The 19,235-nt window shown below is 43.6% G+C and overlaps 1 protein-coding gene across 1 annotated transcript; it reads right to left on the reverse strand.

Annotated features, from left to right (window-relative positions):
* Positions 1-354: 354 nt before the first annotated feature.
* Positions 355-13,955, reverse strand: pcsk1nl (proprotein convertase subtilisin/kexin type 1 inhibitor, like). The gene is made up of 5 exons (XM_079274533.1): positions 13,897-13,955; positions 6,245-6,500; positions 3,070-3,319; positions 2,875-2,976; positions 355-796 (listed from the first exon to the last, which is right to left on the reverse strand). The coding sequence occupies exons 1-5, from the start codon at positions 13,948-13,950 to the stop codon at positions 466-468; spliced, it is 993 nt and encodes a 330-aa protein (XP_079130659.1). The 5' UTR covers positions 13,951-13,955; the 3' UTR covers positions 355-465.
* Between the last annotated feature and the right edge of the window lie 5,280 nt (positions 13,956-19,235).

Below are 19,235 nucleotides of genomic sequence, written 5' to 3' on the forward strand. Positions count from 1 at the left end.
TCCCCTCCTCTCGTCTCCTCTCCTGTCTGCTCTCTCCTCTCTTTTCTCTCCTTCCCTCCTCTCGTCTCCTCTCTCTCCTCTCCTCTCTCCTCTCCTCTCTCGTCTCCTCCTCTCTCGTCTCCTCCTCTCTCGTCTCCTCATCTCTCTCCTCTCGTCTCCTCCTCTCTCCTCTCTCGTCTCCTCTCTCCTCTCTCGTCTCCTCCTCTCTCCTCTCGTCTTCTCCTCTCTCGTCTCCTCCTCTCTCCTCGCTCGTCTCCTCCTCTCCTCTCGTCTCCTCCTCTCTCCTCTCGTCTCCTCCTCTCCTCTCGTCTCCTCCTCTCTCCTCTCTTGTCTCCTCTCTCCTCGCTCCTCTCCTCTCTCCTCTCTCGTCTCCTCCTCTCTCCTCGCTCGTCTCCTCCTCTCCTCTCTCCTCTCGTCTCCTCCTCTCTCCTCTCGTCTCCTCTCCCATTTTCCTCTCCTCTCCTCTTACTCCCTCATGTACTCTCGGATCTGATCGATTAGTATTTGGGAGTCGTAGTTTGCGGTTCTTCTCCGGCGCCTACGACTCCCATGATGCAGTTCTTCCTCTCGTTTCATCCTCTGCAGCCCTGCAGCGGGGGGGCGAGGCTCCTCCTCCTCGAGCCGCTTCACTCTGAGCAGAGGGGGGTTGTTGCTAGGCGACGGAGGAGCGACGTCATCGAGGGAGCGGCGGCTCCTCCTGTGGGCGGAGCTAACGGGCTCAGCTTTGATCGACAGGTCTCTCCTCACGCGGAGACCGTTAGGGCCGATGCTGGACAGTAACCTAGCAACCAGACGTCTGAGGAGATGAGAGAGACCATTATTCGGGGCCGAGCAACCGACTACACACAAAGTACACACAGAGTACACACATACAGCGGCCGCATATTTGGGGGACTTGCCATACTCGAAAACTTACCACATTGTGCACACTTGTCATGTCTGGTGAATATAGCCATCTGACATAGGTTGCTCTCTAGCGCCCCCTACAAGTCGGACCGGCGACGCCCCTCGGCCAGTATGTCCGATTTACTTTGAATTTGACACACATGTCCGAATCCGCTAGATCTACTTAAAAGCCTCTGACCCCTGAACTCCGCCTACTTCGATTTTACGCCATTTTTAATTGAGTAAAAAACACATTTTTACAAACTCCTCCTACACGCTGGGTCCGATTGCTACCATTTTTTTTCATGTGGATCATTATTGGATCTACTTCATCAATACTGATTAAAAGCTTTTTATTATTTTTTTGCGTTTACAAGATATGGACCAATAAACTTCTTAGGAGCGTGGCTCATATATCAATATACTTAACTTCTCAACCATTTGTCCTAAAATCACCAAATTTGCAGCTTATGTGCACATCGCATCCAGGAACATACCCTGAGATTTTCATTTCATTCAACCACTAGGGGGCGCTACAGTAGACCCGCCATGTTGTGCTTTTTTGTCACCTTTTGCATTTTTCAGCTTTTATACTTTAACGAACTCCTACAGAATTTATGGGATCAACCTCAAATGTGGTCAGGATGCTCTTCAGACCTTTGTGATGAAAGTTATCCAATTCGTGAGTTTTCATGGAAGAACCTTGACGTGGCGGCCATTTTGCCTCATTCGGCATGAATAATGAAGTTGTTATAACTCCAAGGTACATTATCCAATCTGCAAAAAATGACATATGCATGATGCTACTTCAAGCCTGAACATACATCAATGTCAACATGTTCAACAACTCATAGCGCCGCCTACTGGCTAAAGGAAATGTAACATTTTATACTTTTATTTACTCCTCCTAGCCAGTTGACCAGATCAGTCTCACATTTAGTGAGGATAGCCTGAAGACATTGAAGATGCTTCATTATGAACATTGTGAGTTTTCATTGAACGATGTTGCCGTGGCAACGCATCATTTGCCATGAAAAGGAAGCCGATGGTTTAGTGGGTTGGGATGCTCATAAACTCATTTGTACATGTGTCAAAGGTCATGAGAAGACATATTTCACATGGGATTTTGGCTTAGCCGTTTTGAATTGCCTCCATAGCGCCCCCTAAACATTTTCAAAAGAGCAGCGCTACGTTTCAGGTACATGAAAATTGGCAGGCACATGTGTCTTATGGAGACTCGGAAGTCGGCCATTTCGATTTTTGTGTAATTTTCCCACCGATTTTGGCCTATTTCTAGTCGCTATACTTACGAACTCCTCCTAGGGACTTTGTCAGATCCACTTCTAATTGTCTCAGTACCATGTCAAGATCGTTGTGATTAAAATGTATCAAAATCTTTGCGTTTGACCTCATCGTTTAGCCGTAGCGGGCGGCTACTTTACGTGATTCCCCATGAAAAAAGCTGATGTAACTCAGCTGCACTTGTTCCAAACGGTCTCAAACTTCACATGCTTGTTCACACTCACGGCCTGAGGACGTCTACGAGCTCATTTTCACTAGTACTCACAGCGCCACCTGCTGGCGAAAGGAAATCTGTGTTTTGTGACAAACAGCATCCGATTTACATGACCTTTACACGATGTGGTTTACACTTGACACAGAGCTACATGATGCATGTTTGCACGCGTTCTGTAGCGCCACACAGCGGACACGGGAAGCATCGGACTATTTGCAAAGCATCATTTCCTGCGTCACGCGGTCCACAAAGGAAGAAAACGTCAGACAACGCGGCGGAGTCCCGGCACCCCCGACATGCGGGAGGATGCGAGGGCCCGTTCATCGCTGCTCGCAGCTTTAATATTAATATTATAGTATTAAACACGTCATGTGACCAGAATAATAATTGGAAAAAAGTATTGATATGTATTTAAAATGTAGATATTTATAGATTCTATTTTTATTGTATTTCTGTCATTATAGATATATGACCTCATCGAGTCCTGGTCTCCTCTGATTGGTCCTGATGCAACTCGTCCAGCCTGTTGAGGTCTTGTTGTCTCCAGCAGAGTCTGAGCCAGCTGAGGCTCCATCCTATCAATCACAGGCCTCAGGTTATTATCAATAACTTTGGTTACTGACAGTCATTGAGAGCCCCCCCCCCCCCCCCCCCCCCACGAGGTATACCTGTCCAGCAGAGCCTGAACCATCTGGGGCTCCAGCAGACCCCACCAGGCCGCCGGGGGGGGGGGCCTCCCCATTTTCAGCCCCCCCGCTGTCTCATCGTAGTCTGGGAGGGCGAGGCCCTGGAAGTCCCCCGGTGGCCCCTGATCATCTTCCTCTTCCTCCTCTTCCTCCACCACCTCCACGTCACCCGGGTCGACCATACCTGAGCTCTGAGCATCGTTCAGTAGGCGGAGCAGAACGGTCACATAGACTGTGAATCAATCAGACGATGAGTCATTAGCATATATAAATATATATATATATATATATTTCCATATATGTATGTATATACAGTGGTGTATAGTAACGAAGTAGAAATACTTCGTTACTGTACTTAAGTAGTTTTTTTGGGTATCTGTACTTTACTTTACTACTTATATTTCTGTTGACTTTTACTTTTACTTCACTACATTTTGCAAAGAAAACTGATACTTTGACTCCGATACATTTCCCCTGAAACCTTCGTTACTCGCTACAAAATCAAATCTATCTTCAGAAACAAAATGAATCCTGAGAGCAGCGTCGGGGACTGTGGTGGAACAGACTGCAAGCAGGTTTGTGAATCAGTGGTCCGAGCAGCAAGTTAAATCATTGGTGAATCACGTTAATGCACAATTGAAAACACGTGCTCTCAAAGCCGCGGTGTTTTGATTCCCAGTGATGCTACATGCTATAAGCTAGCGGGCGACTACATGAGTAGCATTCCACTCTACGATGACTGATTTCATGATGGAAGCAGAAATGGAAGCACCTGCTACTCCCGCAACAAACCACGGTGGTGACGAAGACCAACACCAGTGGATCGCTAGCGAGTTAGTGAGCTGAGGAAGTGTTGACAGTTGTGCAGCACTAGTTGGCTAATGTTAGCTATAGCTAGCCACCACACCATAGGATTGACGGGAGCCGAGAGAGCGCAGCGTTAGCATTAGCGTTAGCATTAGCGTTAGCATTAGCGTTAGCATTATGGAAATCCTTCCCAGCTGTGCGCAAGCTGTGTGTGATGCTGAACACACCTCTACCTGCCTCAGCGGCCTGTGAAAGACTATTTAGCATCGCAGGACGAGTCTTCCGCCCAAGAAGAGCGAGACGGAATTCTCACCATTTTGAAAACTAACTTCTTTTGAAGATGAACAGGACATGTTTCAGTTTCTAGTAATGACTGGGTTGTTACTTTGGGTGCTGCTTTAGTATTGATCATGTTTTGATATTTGAGTCATGTTGTGAGCAGATTCAGCAGATTCAGCTTGAGACAAACCGTTGTGTTCAATCAGCCCACAGGAGTTCACAAGGCAGGCGTCCTTTCTCACAACACTGACCTGATGCATCAAGTGGATATGTTTTGCTGAACATAATATTATGCATTGGTCCTCTACATCCTCTAGTCCAGGGATTCCCAAAGTGTGGTGCGTGCACCCCTGGGGGTGCGCGAGCGGAAAAGTGTAATGGCGTCTGATGGTGTCATAATATTAAATATTTAAAAAAATAATAATTTTAATTTAAAAAGTGGGATTTTTCACAAAATAAAAACATGAATTATAAAAATCCCCTTTGTAAGAATTAAAATTAAAAACGTACAATTTAATAAATGCACTTGAGCTCCTTCCGGCAGTCTTGCCGCCTGCCGCCAGTCGTACACACTAGCGAGCCTAGCTTGTGCAGCTAACGTCAGCTAACAGCGAACTTCATGCATTCAGCAACATTCATGCAAATATGCTAAACTGGCTGAAATCGGGGAAACTGTCGAACGGGAGTCGAACGGGAGTCGAACGACACCAAAAAGGAGGAAGGGATAGCACAGACAAATGGGAGCACATCGGCGCATCGCGGAGTCAAGGTGAAAAAAGAGGAAACGAGAGTGAGCATCAGACTGGGAAAAAAAGAGGAAATATGATGAAAAGTATGTGTGTCTGGGCTTCACTTGGATTGGCAACGCAGATTCCCCAAAGCCACAGTGCGTGGTGTGCAGTGAGGTTCTGGCTAACAGTCTGAAGCTCTTATTTACGTCACCACCTGAACACCAAGCATGCCAGTGCAAGTCAAAAGCCCCTTACATTCTTTATATCGAATCATTGGAGGAGTTACAAAACAGCCAAAAACAACTGGAGTCTCATTCATGTGTTGGTCTATAAATGACGCACTACGGGCTTCATATCTGGTTACAGAATAGCGAGAAAGGGGCTACCGCACACAATCACTGAAGACGTGAGCTCGCCAGCTGCCAGAGAGATGGTGGAATGTATGATTGGGGAGAAAGAAGCAAACAAGTTGGACATGATCCCGGTGTCCAACAACACTGTGTCGCCGCATCGATGCTTTGTCCGAAGACATCCTGGCTGCATTAGTCGCTCATTAATTGTAAATTAAATGTGATAATCTGCCTCTGAGCCTGTGCGTGTGTCGTCGCATCCTGATTGCTCTTTAAAAGTGACGCCTTGTGTCACTGAAAGTCATTGAAACTTTGTTGCAGTGTTTCAGGGCGTTTTCACACCTTCAGTTCGTTTGCTTTGTTGCAGTTGCTCCTTTGTTCGGTTTGTGTTCACACTGCAACATTTAACAGCGGACTAAATCTTGTAAACAAACGCCACGCGCGAGCAAACTGTTCTCTCATTGGTCCGATTTCTATGCGGCTGTAAATAGGCTCGGTTGTTTAAAAAAAAAAAATTATTATTAAGGGGGGGGGGGGGGGGGGGTGCGCGAACCCGGTCGGGATGTAGAAGGGGGTGCGCGGCCTAAAAAGTTTGGGAACCGCTGCTCTAGTCTAATGAGCAGACTTATAAACGCACTGTTGCAACTCCTTCATAGTGTCATATTGCTTTTCAGAGAATTATGATGATAAGTTCATAGTCGATGCAAAAGTATACTTATGTACAATATGTTATGTTGAACATTGTTGCTCCTGAATGGATCACAGCAACCCAATTATGTTCAACACAGCTCCACAGCTACTTAAGTACAATAAATATCAGATACTTTAAGACTTTTACTCAAGTAGTATTCTAATAGGTGACTTTTTACTTTTACTTGAGTAGTTTTCCAGTAAGGTATCTTTACTTTTACTATAGTATGGCTTTTGAGTACTTTATACACCACTGCGTATATATATATATAAAAGTAAAAGTATTTAAACCTCTCTAACCTGCTCTCTGGTCCTCTTCTTGTTCCTCCCTCTGGTACCTCTCCATCAATCGCTGCAGAGCCTGGTCCAAGCCCCGCCCCCTCCAGCCATTTGATTGGGAGTACAGATGATTGGCTCCGCCTCCTCCCTGAGTGGCCGGATATGACATCATCTTTTCCTCATAGGGCAGCAGGTTATGGAGGTCTCTGAGGTGGCGTCTGACCCCGCCCACTGAGACGTCAAGGCCACGCCCCCCGCCGCGAGCTGCAGGTAGAGACTGAGAGAGAGGTAAGAGGTCACCACCATCATCACTTCTTGTGAGTCAGTCACTCACACATACACACGAAGACACGCAGTAGAGTACAGTGAAGACACGCAGTAGAGTACAGTGAAGACACGCAGTAGAGTAAAGTGAAGACACGCAGTAGAGTACAGTGAAGACACGCAGTAGAATACAGTGAAGACACGCAGTAGAGTACAGTGAAGACACGCAGTAGAGTAAAGTGAAGACACGCAGTAGAGTAAAGTGAAGACACGCAGTAGAATACAGTGAAGACACGCAGTAGAGTACAGTGAAGACACGCAGTAGAATACAGTGAAGACACGCAGTAGAATACAGTGAAGACACGCAGTAGAGTAAAGTGAAGACACGCAGTAGAGTAAAGTGAAGACACGCAGTAGAGTACAGTGAAGACACGCAGTAGAATACAGTGAAGACACGCAGTAGAGTACAGTGAAGACACGCAGTAGAGTACAGTGAAGACACGCAGTAGAGTAAAGTGAAGACATGCAGTAGAGTACAGTGAAGACACGCAGTAGAATACAGTGAAGACACGCAGTAGAGTACAGTGAAGACATGCAGTAGAGTAAAGTGAAGACACGCAGTAGAGTACAGTGAAGACACGCAGTAGAGTACAGTGAAGACACGCAGTAGAATACAGTGAAAACACGCAGTAGAATACAGTGAAGACACGCAGTAGAGTACAGTGAAGACACGCAGTAGAGTACAGTGAAGACACGCAGTAGAGTACAGTGAAGAAATGCAGTAGAGTACAGTGAAGACACGCAGTAGAGTACAGTGAAGACACGCAGTAGAGTAAAGTGAAGACACGCAGTAGAGTAAAGTGAAGACGCGCAGTAGAGTAAAGTGAAGACGCGCAGTAGAGTAAAGTGAAGACGCGCAGTAGAATACAGTGAAGACACGCAGTAGAGTACAGTGAAGACATGCAGTAGAATACAGTGAAGACACGCAGTAGAGTAAAGTGAAGACACGCAGTAGAGTAAAGTGAAGACATGCAGTAGAATACAGTGAAGACACGCAGTAGAGTACAGTGAAGACACGCAGTAGAGTAAAGTGAAGACACGCAGTAGAGTACAGTGAAGACACGCAGTAGAATACAGTGAAGACACGCAGTAGAGTACAGTGAAGACACGCAGTAGAGTACAGTGAAGACACGCAGTAGAGTACAGTGAAGACACGCAGTAGAATACAGTGAAGACACGCAGTAGAGTACAGTGAAGACATGCAGTAGAATACAGTGAAGACACGCAGTAGAGTACAGTGAAGACACGCAGTAGAGTACAGTGAAGACATGCAGTAGAATACAGTGAAGACACGCAGTAGAGTACAGTGAAGACACGCAGTAGAGTAAAGTGAAGACACGCAGTAGAGTACAGTGAAGACACGCAGTAGAGTACAGTGAAGACACGCAGTAGAATACAGTGAAGACACGCAGTAGAATACAGTGAAGACACGCAGTAGAGTACAGTGAAGACACGCAGTAGAGTAAAGTGAAGACACGCAGTAGAGTAAAGTGAAGACACGCAGTAGAGTACAGTGAAGACACGCAGTAGAATACAGTGAAGACACGCAGTAGAGTACAGTGAAGACACGCAGTAGAGTAAAGTGAAGACACGCAGTAGAGTAAAGTGAAGACACGCAGTAGAATACAGTGAAGACACGCAGTAGAGTACAGTGAAGACACGCAGTAGAATACAGTGAAGACACGCAGTAGAATACAGTGAAGACACGCAGTAGAGTAAAGTGAAGACACGCAGTAGAGTAAAGTGAAGACACGCAGTAGAGTACAGTGAAGACACGCAGTAGAATACAGTGAAGACACGCAGTAGAGTACAGTGAAGACACGCAGTAGAGTACAGTGAAGACACGCAGTAGAGTAAAGTGAAGACATGCAGTAGAGTACAGTGAAGACACGCAGTAGAATACAGTGAAGACACGCAGTAGAGTACAGTGAAGACACGCAGTAGAGTAAAGTGAAGACACGCAGTAGAGTACAGTGAAGACACGCAGTAGAGTACAGTGAAGACACGCAGTAGAATACAGTGAAAACACGCAGTAGAATACAGTGAAGACACGCAGTAGAGTACAGTGAAGACACGCAGTAGAGTACAGTGAAGACACGCAGTAGAGTACAGTGAAGAAATGCAGTAGAGTACAGTGAAGACACGCAGTAGAGTACAGTGAAGACACGCAGTAGAGTAAAGTGAAGACACGCAGTAGAGTAAAGTGAAGACGCGCAGTAGAGTAAAGTGAAGACGCGCAGTAGAGTAAAGTGAAGACGCGCAGTAGAATACAGTGAAGACACGCAGTAGAGTACAGTGAAGACACGCAGTAGAGTAAAGTGAAGACACGCAGTAGAGTAAAGTGAAGACATGCAGTAGAATACAGTGAAGACACGCAGTAGAGTACAGTGAAGACACGCAGTAGAGTAAAGTGAAGACACGCAGTAGAGTACAGTGAAGACACGCAGTAGAATACAGTGAAGACACGCAGTAGAGTAAAGTGAAGACACGCAGTAGAGTAAAGTGAAGACATGCAGTAGAATACAGTGAAGACACGCAGTAGAGTACAGTGAAGACACGCAGTAGAGTAAAGTGAAGACACGCAGTAGAGTACAGTGAAGACACGCAGTAGAATACAGTGAAGACACGCAGTAGAGTACAGTGAAGACACGCAGTAGAGTACAGTGAAGACACGCAGTAGAATACAGTGAAGACACGCAGTAGAGTACAGTGAAGACATGCAGTAGAATACAGTGAAGACACGCAGTAGAGTACAGTGAAGACACGCAGTAGAGTACAGTGAAGACATGCAGTAGAATACAGTGAAGACACGCAGTAGAGTACAGTGAAGACACGCAGTAGAGTAAAGTGAAGACACGCAGTAGAGTACAGTGAAGACACGCAGTAGAATACAGTGAAGACACGCAGTAGAGTACAGTGAAGACACGCAGTAGAGTAAAGTGAAGACACGCAGTAGAGTACAGTGAAGACACGCAGTAGAGTACAGTGAAGACACGCAGTAGAGTACAGTGAAGACACGCAGTAGAATACAGTGAAGACACGCAGTAGAGTACAGTGAAGACACGCAGTAGAGTACAGTGAAGAAATGCAGTAGAGTACAGTGAAGACGCGCAGTAGAGTAAAGTGAAGACGCGCAGTAGAGTACAGTGAAGACACGCAGTAGAGTACAGTGAAGACACGCAGTAGAGTACAGTGAAGACACGCAGTAGAGTACAGTGAAGACACGCAGTAGAGTACAGTGAAGACACGCAGTAGAGTAAAGTGAAGACACGCAGTAGAGTAAAGTGAAGACGCGCAGTAGAATACAGTGAAGACGCGCAGTAGAGTACAGTGAAGACGCGCAGTAGAGTACAGTGAAGACACGCAGTAGAGTACAGTGAAGACACGCAGTAGAGTACAGTGAAGAAATGCAGTAGAGTACAGTGAAGAAATGCAGTAGAGTACAGTGAAGAAATGCAGTAGAGTACAGTGAAGACACGCAGTAGAGTACAGTGAAGACACGCAGTAGAGTACAGTGAAGAAATGCAGTAGAGTAAAGTGAAGACACGCAGTAGAGTACAGTGAAGACACGCAGTAGAGTACAGTGAAGACACGCAGTAGAGTACAGTGAAGACACGCAGTAGAGTAAAGTGAAGACACGCAGTAGAGTAAAGTGAAGACGCGCAGTAGAGTAAAGTGAAGACGCGCAGTAGAATACAGTGAAGACACGCAGTAGAGTACAGTGAAGACACGCAGTAGAATACAGTGAAGACACGCAGTAGAGTAAAGTGAAGACACGCAGTAGAGTACAGTGAAGACACGCAGTAGAGTAAAGTGAAGACGCGCAGTAGAATACAGTGAAGACACGCAGTAGAATACAGTGAAGACACGCAGTAGAGTACAGTGAAGACACGCAGTAGAATACAGTGAAGACACGCAGTAGAGTACAGTGAAGACACGCAGTAGAGTACAGTGAAGACACGCAGTAGAGTACAGTGAAGACACGCAGTAGAGTACAGTGAAGAAACGCAGTAGAATACAGTGAAGACACGCAGTAGAGTACAGTGAAGACACGCAGTAGAATACAGTGAAGACACGCAGTAGAGTACAGTGAAGAAATGCAGTAGAGTAAAGTGAAGACGCGCAGTAGAGTAAAGTGAAGACGCGCAGTAGAGTAAAGTGAAGACGCGCAGTAGAGTAAAGTGAAGACGCGCAGTAGAGTAAAGTGAAGACGCGCAGTAGAGTAAAGTGAAGACGCGCAGTAGAGTACAGTGAAGACACGCAGTAGAGTAAAGTGAAGACACGCAGTAGAGTACAGTGAAGACGCGCAGTAGAGTACAGTGAAGACACGCAGTAGAGTACAGTGAAGACACGCAGTAGAGTACAGTGAAGACGCGCAGTAGAGTAAAGTGAAGACGCGCAGTAGAGTACAGTGAAGACACGCAGTAGAGTACAGTGAAGACACGCAGTAGAGTACAGTGAAGACACGCAGTAGAGTAAAGTGAAGACGCGCAGTAGAGTACAGTGAAGACACGCAGTAGAGTACAGTGAAGACACGCAGTAGAGTAAAGTGAAGACGCGCAGTAGAGTAAAGTGAAGACGCGCAGTAGAGTACAGTGAAGACACGCAGTAGAGTACAGTGAAGACACGCAGTAGAGTACAGTGAAGAAATGCAGTCAGTTCTGAAAAAATAATTTCAAATTAAAAATCGAATCGTGAGCTTAAAATCTAAAGTGGAATGAAATGGTGGAATCGTTGTTCTGTGAGAAGCTGTTAGAGATCATGTGACTCGACCGTCTCCAGTGTATAAAACGCATCTTATTTTCTGTCCTTTTCTCATTTGTGAATCTCTAATCTCAAACCAGCAGACTTTAAACTCACTGGACATCTTGTTTGTGCTGTGATGATCTTCATCAGTTTTATTTTAAATATGAGCTTTAAAATGTAGCATTCTGCTGTACTCTGACAAGAAAATTAAGTGATAACACAAAATTTACTTTCAATAAAAAACTAATTTATTGTTCAGTTATTAATCTGTATTTTAGTTATAGTTGAACAGCTGGCTAGTTAGCTTATTTTTTTCCAATCAATATTATTATTATTATTAACCTCCAAACGACAAAATCCATTGAGACCGAGGTCCCATTTCATAAGTTTTAGTCATAAAAAACAAAGATGAGAAAACCATCACCTGTACAAATAAAGTGATTTGTTTTCATTGAACCCTGTTACTGTACGTCTTCATATTAACTTCCACTGTTACTGTACAGCTGTTAGAATTGTGGCCTATCTTCTATTTGCAATTAATATGCATTCAATCCAGTTCAATTATTTAAATGAAAATGATAATCTACTGGCTAAGGTAACTAATCAAGAGTAAAATAATAGCTGTGATCTATACACACCTCTGCATTAACAACCCGCTGAAATGAAGGTGCAGGCACCTTAACCCTCTCATTATTTCAGGGTTCTTGGGAGCAACGTGGGCCTGTTGGTACACTGGCTGTGATCATCACAGTGAACAGTGTGATGAGGGCATGTGAGCCCTTGTTGCTGTAGTTCATCTCCTTGGAGCAGAGGCTGCATGTAGCATACCCTGAATATCAATGTGTTTAAACACTGTGACAGCAGGAAGCTATGTAGTCTGCTGTCTGATTGTGAGGTCAGGCTGATCTGATATCAGCTTTTTGGCTTGACGTTTCTCCTCAAAGTTCTCCTCTCAAACGGGTCTTGGAGGAGGAGTGCTCGCCTGTAGAGACTCATATTTTACACATATTACTGTGTACATTCCATAGTTCAAATACACAAATATTGACAATTTGTATCATTTATTATATTATGATTTTTTTTTTTTTTTTGTGTGGCTCAAGGTGGGGCCACGCCCCCTGGCCCTCTATTGGCCAGCCGCCACTGATTAAAGCTCAGAAAATGACTTTTATATATGACTCATTTTTATCAGTGTTGTTAACTGATCTCCAGACATGAAGACATGGTTAAACATCTCAGGATGTTTGGAGGTTAAACACTGAAATCAGACCCTTTGATTACCTGCAGATGTTCTACTTTCATAGTGAGAATATAAAAGGATCCGGCTGGACTTCTGTTCTTGAACATCTGTGAGTCTACTAACGTAACAGAAGCTGTGACGCAGGAACCTGCAACTGTTGTTCCCCGTAGCATACCCTTTTTACAGGTCTCTATAAAAAGTACGTCAGAACGCTGCAGCTCGAGTCCTCACTAAGACCAGGAGGGTGGATCACATCACTCCAGTTCTGAGGTCTTTGCACTGGCTTCCTGTCCAACAAAGAATTGACTTTAAAATCCTGCTGTTGGTTTACAAAGCACTGAATGGTTTAGGGCCAAAATACATCTCTGATCTGCTGCTACCTTATGAACCATCCCGACCCCTCAGGTCGTCTGGGACCGGTCTACTTTCTGTTCCCAGAGTCAGAACTAAACATGGAGAAGCAGCGTTCAGTTTTTCTGCTCCACATATCTGGAACAAAGTCCAGAAAGCTGCAGGTCTGCTGAGACCCTCAGCTCATTTAAATCAAGATTGAAGACTTTCTGTTTGCTGCTGCCTTTAATTGAACCACGTTCAATTAATATATTAATCAATTTCCTGCATTTCTGCATTTTACTACTGTATTTTATTTCTTACACAGTTTTTTAATGTTTTAATGAATGTTCTTAATTGTTTTTAAATCTCCTTTTCTTTTGCCTTATGTTTTGATGCTTTTAATGGTTTTATGTGAAGCACTTTGAATTACCTTGTTGTTGAAATGTGCTATACAAATAAACTTGCCTTGCCTTGCCCCGTGACCATTTAGATGGAAATTCGTTTTTTTAATCATTGAAGCCATTAACATCAGAACTTGCTTCACAAAAACATTCACACTAATATGTGAAGAAATGCCAACATTTAAAAATTTAGTGCTGAACCTCAAACAGCCCTTTGTGACCTGATATGTCCTCACGTAACGTGGTCCTCAGGAGGCTAGATGAACAAGTCGTGCACACACACATACAAACAGCCGTCAGGTGTCATGTGACCTGCTGTAACATATGGCCTTGTTGCCGTTGGTTACCGTCTCCCATCGCGATGGTGACAGCGATGAAATGTTCCTCCGGTCTCAGCGGCTGGCTAAACACACACATACACACACACACACACACATGAACACACACACACACTCGAACACACACACACACTCTTAAACACACACACACTGATGTAACGTTGACAGACAGAAGATAAACAGCAGCTTCATCTTTCTGCTCACTATCAGGTTACCGGGACGATGCAGCATCTTGAGGATAAATCAACACATTCGACAAATACACACACACGCACACACAGTCGTCCTTACCTGGGCGGAGTGGATCAGAGCAATGCTGAGTAGCAGGAAGCTGAGAGACGCCATGCTGCTGATGCTGCTGACTGAACACACTGACTCATCTGATAACAGACGGAGGGGGGGGGGTGAGATATTGAATGTCATGAAGGGGGAGGAGAGAGGGAGGAGACAGCAGAGGGAAGGAGACGGGGAGGGGAGAGAGGACATGCGGAAGGAGGGAGAGAGGAAGAAGAAAGAGGTGGAAGAGAAAAAGAAGGGGGAGACCATGAAATGGTCAGACAACAAGAAGCAGAGAACATACAGGACAAACTACAGAGACAACAACACTGTGGAACCTTTTCATTATCTTTGTCAACACTGTGGAACCTCTTCATGTTTGTCAACACTGTGGAACCTCTTCTTTATGTTTGTCAACACTGTAGAACCTCTTCTTTACGTTTGTCAACACTGTGGAACCACTTCTTTATGTTTGTGAACACTGTGGAACCTCTTCTTTACATTTGTGAACACTGTGGAACCTCTTCTTTATGTTTGTCAACACTGTGGAACCTCTTCTTTACATTTGTCAACACTGTGGAACCTCTTCTTCACATTTGTCAACACTGTGGAACCTCTTCTTCACATTTGTCAACACTGTGGAACCTCTTCTTTATATTTGTCAACACTGTGGAACCTCTTCTTTATGTTTGTCAACACTGTAGAACCGCTTCTTTACATTTGTCAACACTGGAACCTCTTCTTTGTTTGTCAACACTGTGGAACCTCTTCTTTATCTTTGTCAACACTGTGGAACCTCTTCTTCATGTTTGTCAACACTGTGGAACCTCTTCTTTATGTTTTTCAACACTGTAGAACCTCTTCTTTACGTTTGTCAACACTGGAACCACTTCTTTGTTTGTGAACACTGTGGAACCTCTTCTTTACGTTTGTCAACACTGTGGAACCTATTCTTTATGTTTGTCAACACTGTGGAACCTCTTCTTTACATTTGTCAACACTGTTGAACCTCTTCTTTACGTTTGTCAACACTGTGGAACCTCTTCTTTATGTTTGTCAACACTGTGGAACCTCTTCTTTACGTTTGTCAACACTGTTGAACCTCTTCTTTACATTTGTCAACACTGGAACCACTTCTTTACGTTTGTCAACACTGTGGAACCTCTTCTTTACGTTTGTCAACACTGTGGAACCTTTTCTTTACGTTTGTCAACACTGTGGAACCTCTTCTTTACGTTTGTCAACACTGGAACCTCTTCTTTGCATTGGTCAACAGTGTGGAACCTCTTCTTTATGTTTGTCAACACTGGAACCTCTTCTTTACATTTGTCAACACTGTGGAACCTCTTCTTTATGTTTGTCAACACTGTGGAACGTCTTCTTTACGTTTGTCAACACTGTTGAACCTCTTCTTTATGTTTGTCAACACTGTGGAACCTCTTCTTTACATTGGTCAACAGTGTGGAACCTCTTCTTTACATTTGTCAACACTGTAGAACCTCTTCTTTACGTTTGTCAAGGCAAGGCAAGGCAAGTTTATTTGTATAGCACATTTCAACAACAAGGTAATTCAAAGTGCTTCACATAAAACCATTAAAAGCATCAAAACACAAGGCAAAAGAAAAGGAGATTTCAAAAACAATTAAAAAACAGTGTAAGAAATAAAATGCAGTAGTAAAATGCAGAAATGCAGGAAATTGATTCATATATTAATTGAACGTGGTTCAATTAAAGGCAGCAGCAAACAGAAAGGTCTTCAATCTTGATTTAAATGAGCTGAGGGTCTCAGCATATGTGGAGCAGAAAAACTAAACGCTGCTTCTCCATGTTTAGTTCTGACTCTGGGAACAGAAAGTAGACCGGTCCCAGACGACCTGAGGGGTCGGGATGGTTCATAAGGTAGCAGCAGATCAGAGATGTATTTTGGCCCTAAACCATTCAGTGCTTTGTAAACCAACAGCAGGATTTTAAAATCAATTCTTTGTTGGACAGGAAGCCAGTGCAAAGACCTCAGAACTGGAGTGATGTGATCCACCCTCCTGGTCTTAGTGAGGACTCGAGCTGCAGCGTTCTGACGGATTTTTTACAGAGACCTGTAAACACACCGTTACAGTAGTCCAGTCTGCTGAAGATAAATGCGTGGACAAGTTTTTCCAAATCCTGTTGAGACATAAGTCCTCTAATCCTTGATATATTCTTCAGGTGATAATAGGCTGATTTTGTAATTGTCTTGATATGGCTGTTCAGGTTGAGGTCTGAATCCATAACTACACCTAGATTTCTGGCTTGGTTTGTGGGTTTTAACATCAGTGACTGAAGCTGAGCGGTGATTTTCAATTGTTCGTCCTTGGTACCGAAAACAATTACTTCTGTTTTATCTTTGTTTAATTGAAGAAAATTCTGGCACATCCAGTTGTTGATTTGTTCAATGCAGTTACCCAGCCCTTGTATGGGATTATAGTCCCCTGGTGACATAGTTATGTAGATTTGTGTGTCGTCTGCATAATTATGATAACACACTTTGTTGTTTTCCATAATCTGAGCTAGTGGAAGCATGTAGATGTTGAACAGAAGAGGCCCCAGTATTGAACCTTGGGGAACACCACATGTCATTTTAGTCAGCTCTGATGTGTAATCAGCTACAGACACAAAGTATTCTCGGCCCTTCAAGTAGGATTCAAACCAGTTAAGTGCTGTGCCAGAGAGTCCCACCCAGATGTTTAGTCTTTCTAGGAGTATGGCATGGTCGACCGTGTCGAATGCAGCACTGAGATCCAGTAACACTAAGACTGAACTTCTGCCATTGTCTATGTTTAAGTGGATGTCGTTGAAAACCTTAACAAGAGCAGTTTCAGTGCTGTGGTGCTGTCGAAAGCCTGACTGGAAAACATCAAAGCAGTTATTTACGGCCAAGAAGTTGTTCAGCTGTTGGAAAACCACTTTTTCAATTATTTTACTTAAAAATGGGAGGTTTGATATTGGCCTATAATTTTTCATCGTTGCGGAGTCTAAACTATCTTTCTTTAGGAGCGGTTTAATAACTGCAGTTTTTAGGGCTTGTGGGAAGACACCTGAGAGAAGGGATGTGTTTACAATTTGTAAAAGATCAGTGGTCATGCAGTTTGAAAAATATTTGAAAAAGTGTGTTGGTAGAATATCCAAGCAGCAGGAGGATGACTTCAGATGTTGTATGATGTCTTCTAGGCTTCTATGGTTGATTGAATGAAATTGTGTTATGATATTTGAATGGATGTTAGATCGGGACAACACATATCCTGTGGTTGATGTGGAGGCACTGACTGCTTGTCTAATTTTCTGAATTTTGTCAGTAAAAAAGGAGGCAAATTGATTGCATGCCGGTGGATTGGAGCTCAGCAGCTACCGACACTGGATGGTTTGTTAGCCTGTCGACGGTAGCAAATAAGGCGCGTGTATTGTTCTTGTTTTTGGTTATGATGTCAGAGAAGAATGACTGCCTTGCATTTCTAAGTTCCAAATTATAATTGCGAAGTCTCTCTTTATAGATGTCACAGTGAACCTGGAGATTAGTTTTTCGCCACCTGCGCTCAGCTTTCCGACACTCTCATTTCTCTATTCTGACCAGCGTAGCATTTCTCCAAGGAGATCTTTGCTTACCCGAGACAACCTTCACTTTAGTGGGTGCAATGGCATCAATAATATTTTTAACTTTAAAATTGAAGCCATCTACAAGCTCATTGACTGAGAGACAAGAGAGGGCTGGTGTGGAGGAGAACTTCTGAATAAATAGTTCACTGGTGTTTTCAGAGATGTAACGCTTTGTCACAACCTTGGTTTGGACATTTGTGTGCAAGGAGATTGCACTCTGAAAGAAAACACAGAAATGATCAGAGAGTGCAACATCAGTCACAGCAACCTTGGAAATGTTTACACCTTTGGTGATGATTAGGTCCAGAGTGTGCCCCCTGTTGTGGGTGGGTCCTGTCACATGCTGAGTCAGATCATAGTTATCAAGGACACCACATAGTTCTATAGACTCTCTGTCCTGGGGATTATCAACATGGATATTAAAATCACCAACAATAACAACACAGTCAAAATCAATACAGATTACAGACAGCAGTTCAGTAAACTCATCAAAGAAGGTTGCACAGTATTTAGGCGGTCTGTAAATGTTTAGGAATAAAGTTTGAGTGGAATTCAGAGCCACATATTCAAAAGAACTAAAATGACCAAAGGGCACCTGCTTGCATTGAAGAGAATCATTAAATAAAAGAGCAACTCCACCTCCTTTCTTATGCGCTCTTGTTTCACTCATGAAACTGAAGTTGTGAGGTGTTGATTCAATAAGAACAGCGGCACTGTTATCTTGATTTAACCAAGTTTCAGTTAAAAACAAAATGTCCAGTTTGTGCCTAACAATAAAATCATTGATTAAAAATGTTTTTCCTGACAGAGACCTGACATTTAATAAAGCTAAGTTTAATGTGGTTAAAGCCTTCTTTGCCCAATTTATTTGGACAGGCTGACGAGGAATGTATGCTAAGTTTGATAAGTTTGCATGTTTACTATTGTTTCTTCGCAGCCTCACCTTTCTTTTTCTATAAACTTGCAAGACAGGAATTGAAGCAGCTAGCTGCATACAGGGCCCCGACTTTTCCTGGAGAGTCATTGGTATCATTAGCCCTGTAGCCTGGACCCAGAAGATATCAATTACTGAGATGTCAACACTGTGGAACCACTTCTTTACATTTGTCAACACTGAGGAACCTCTTCTGTACGTTTGTCAACACTGTGGAACCTCTTCTTTATGTTTGTCAACACTGTGGAACCACTTCTTTACATTTGTCAACACTGAGGAACCTCTTCTGTACGTTTGTCAACACTGTGGAACCTCTTCTTTATGTTTGTCAACACTATGGAACCACTTCTTTACGTTTGTCAACACTGTGGAACCTCTTCTATATGTTTGTCAATACTGTGGAACCTCTTCTTTATGTTTGTCAACACTGTAGAACCTCTTCTTTACATTTGTCAACACTGTGGAACCACTTCTTTACGTTTGTGAACACTGTGGAACATCTTGTTTATGTTTGTCAACACTGTGGAACCTCTTCTTTATGTTTGTCAACACTGTGGAACCTCTTATTTACGTTTGTCAACACTGTGGAACCTCTTCTTTACATTGGTCAACAGTGTGGAACCTCTTCTTTATGTTTGTCAACACTGGAACCTCTTCTTTACGTTTGTCAACACTGGAACCACTTCTTTATGTTTGTGAACACTGTGGAACCTCTTCTTTACGTTTGTCAACACTGTGGAACCTCTTCTTTGTTTGTCAACACTGTGGAACCTCTTCTTTACATTTGTCAACA

This window comes from Melanostigma gelatinosum (assembly GCF_949748355.1).
Source record: "Melanostigma gelatinosum genome assembly, chromosome: 8".
NCBI lineage: Eukaryota > Metazoa > Chordata > Actinopteri > Perciformes > Zoarcidae > Melanostigma > Melanostigma gelatinosum.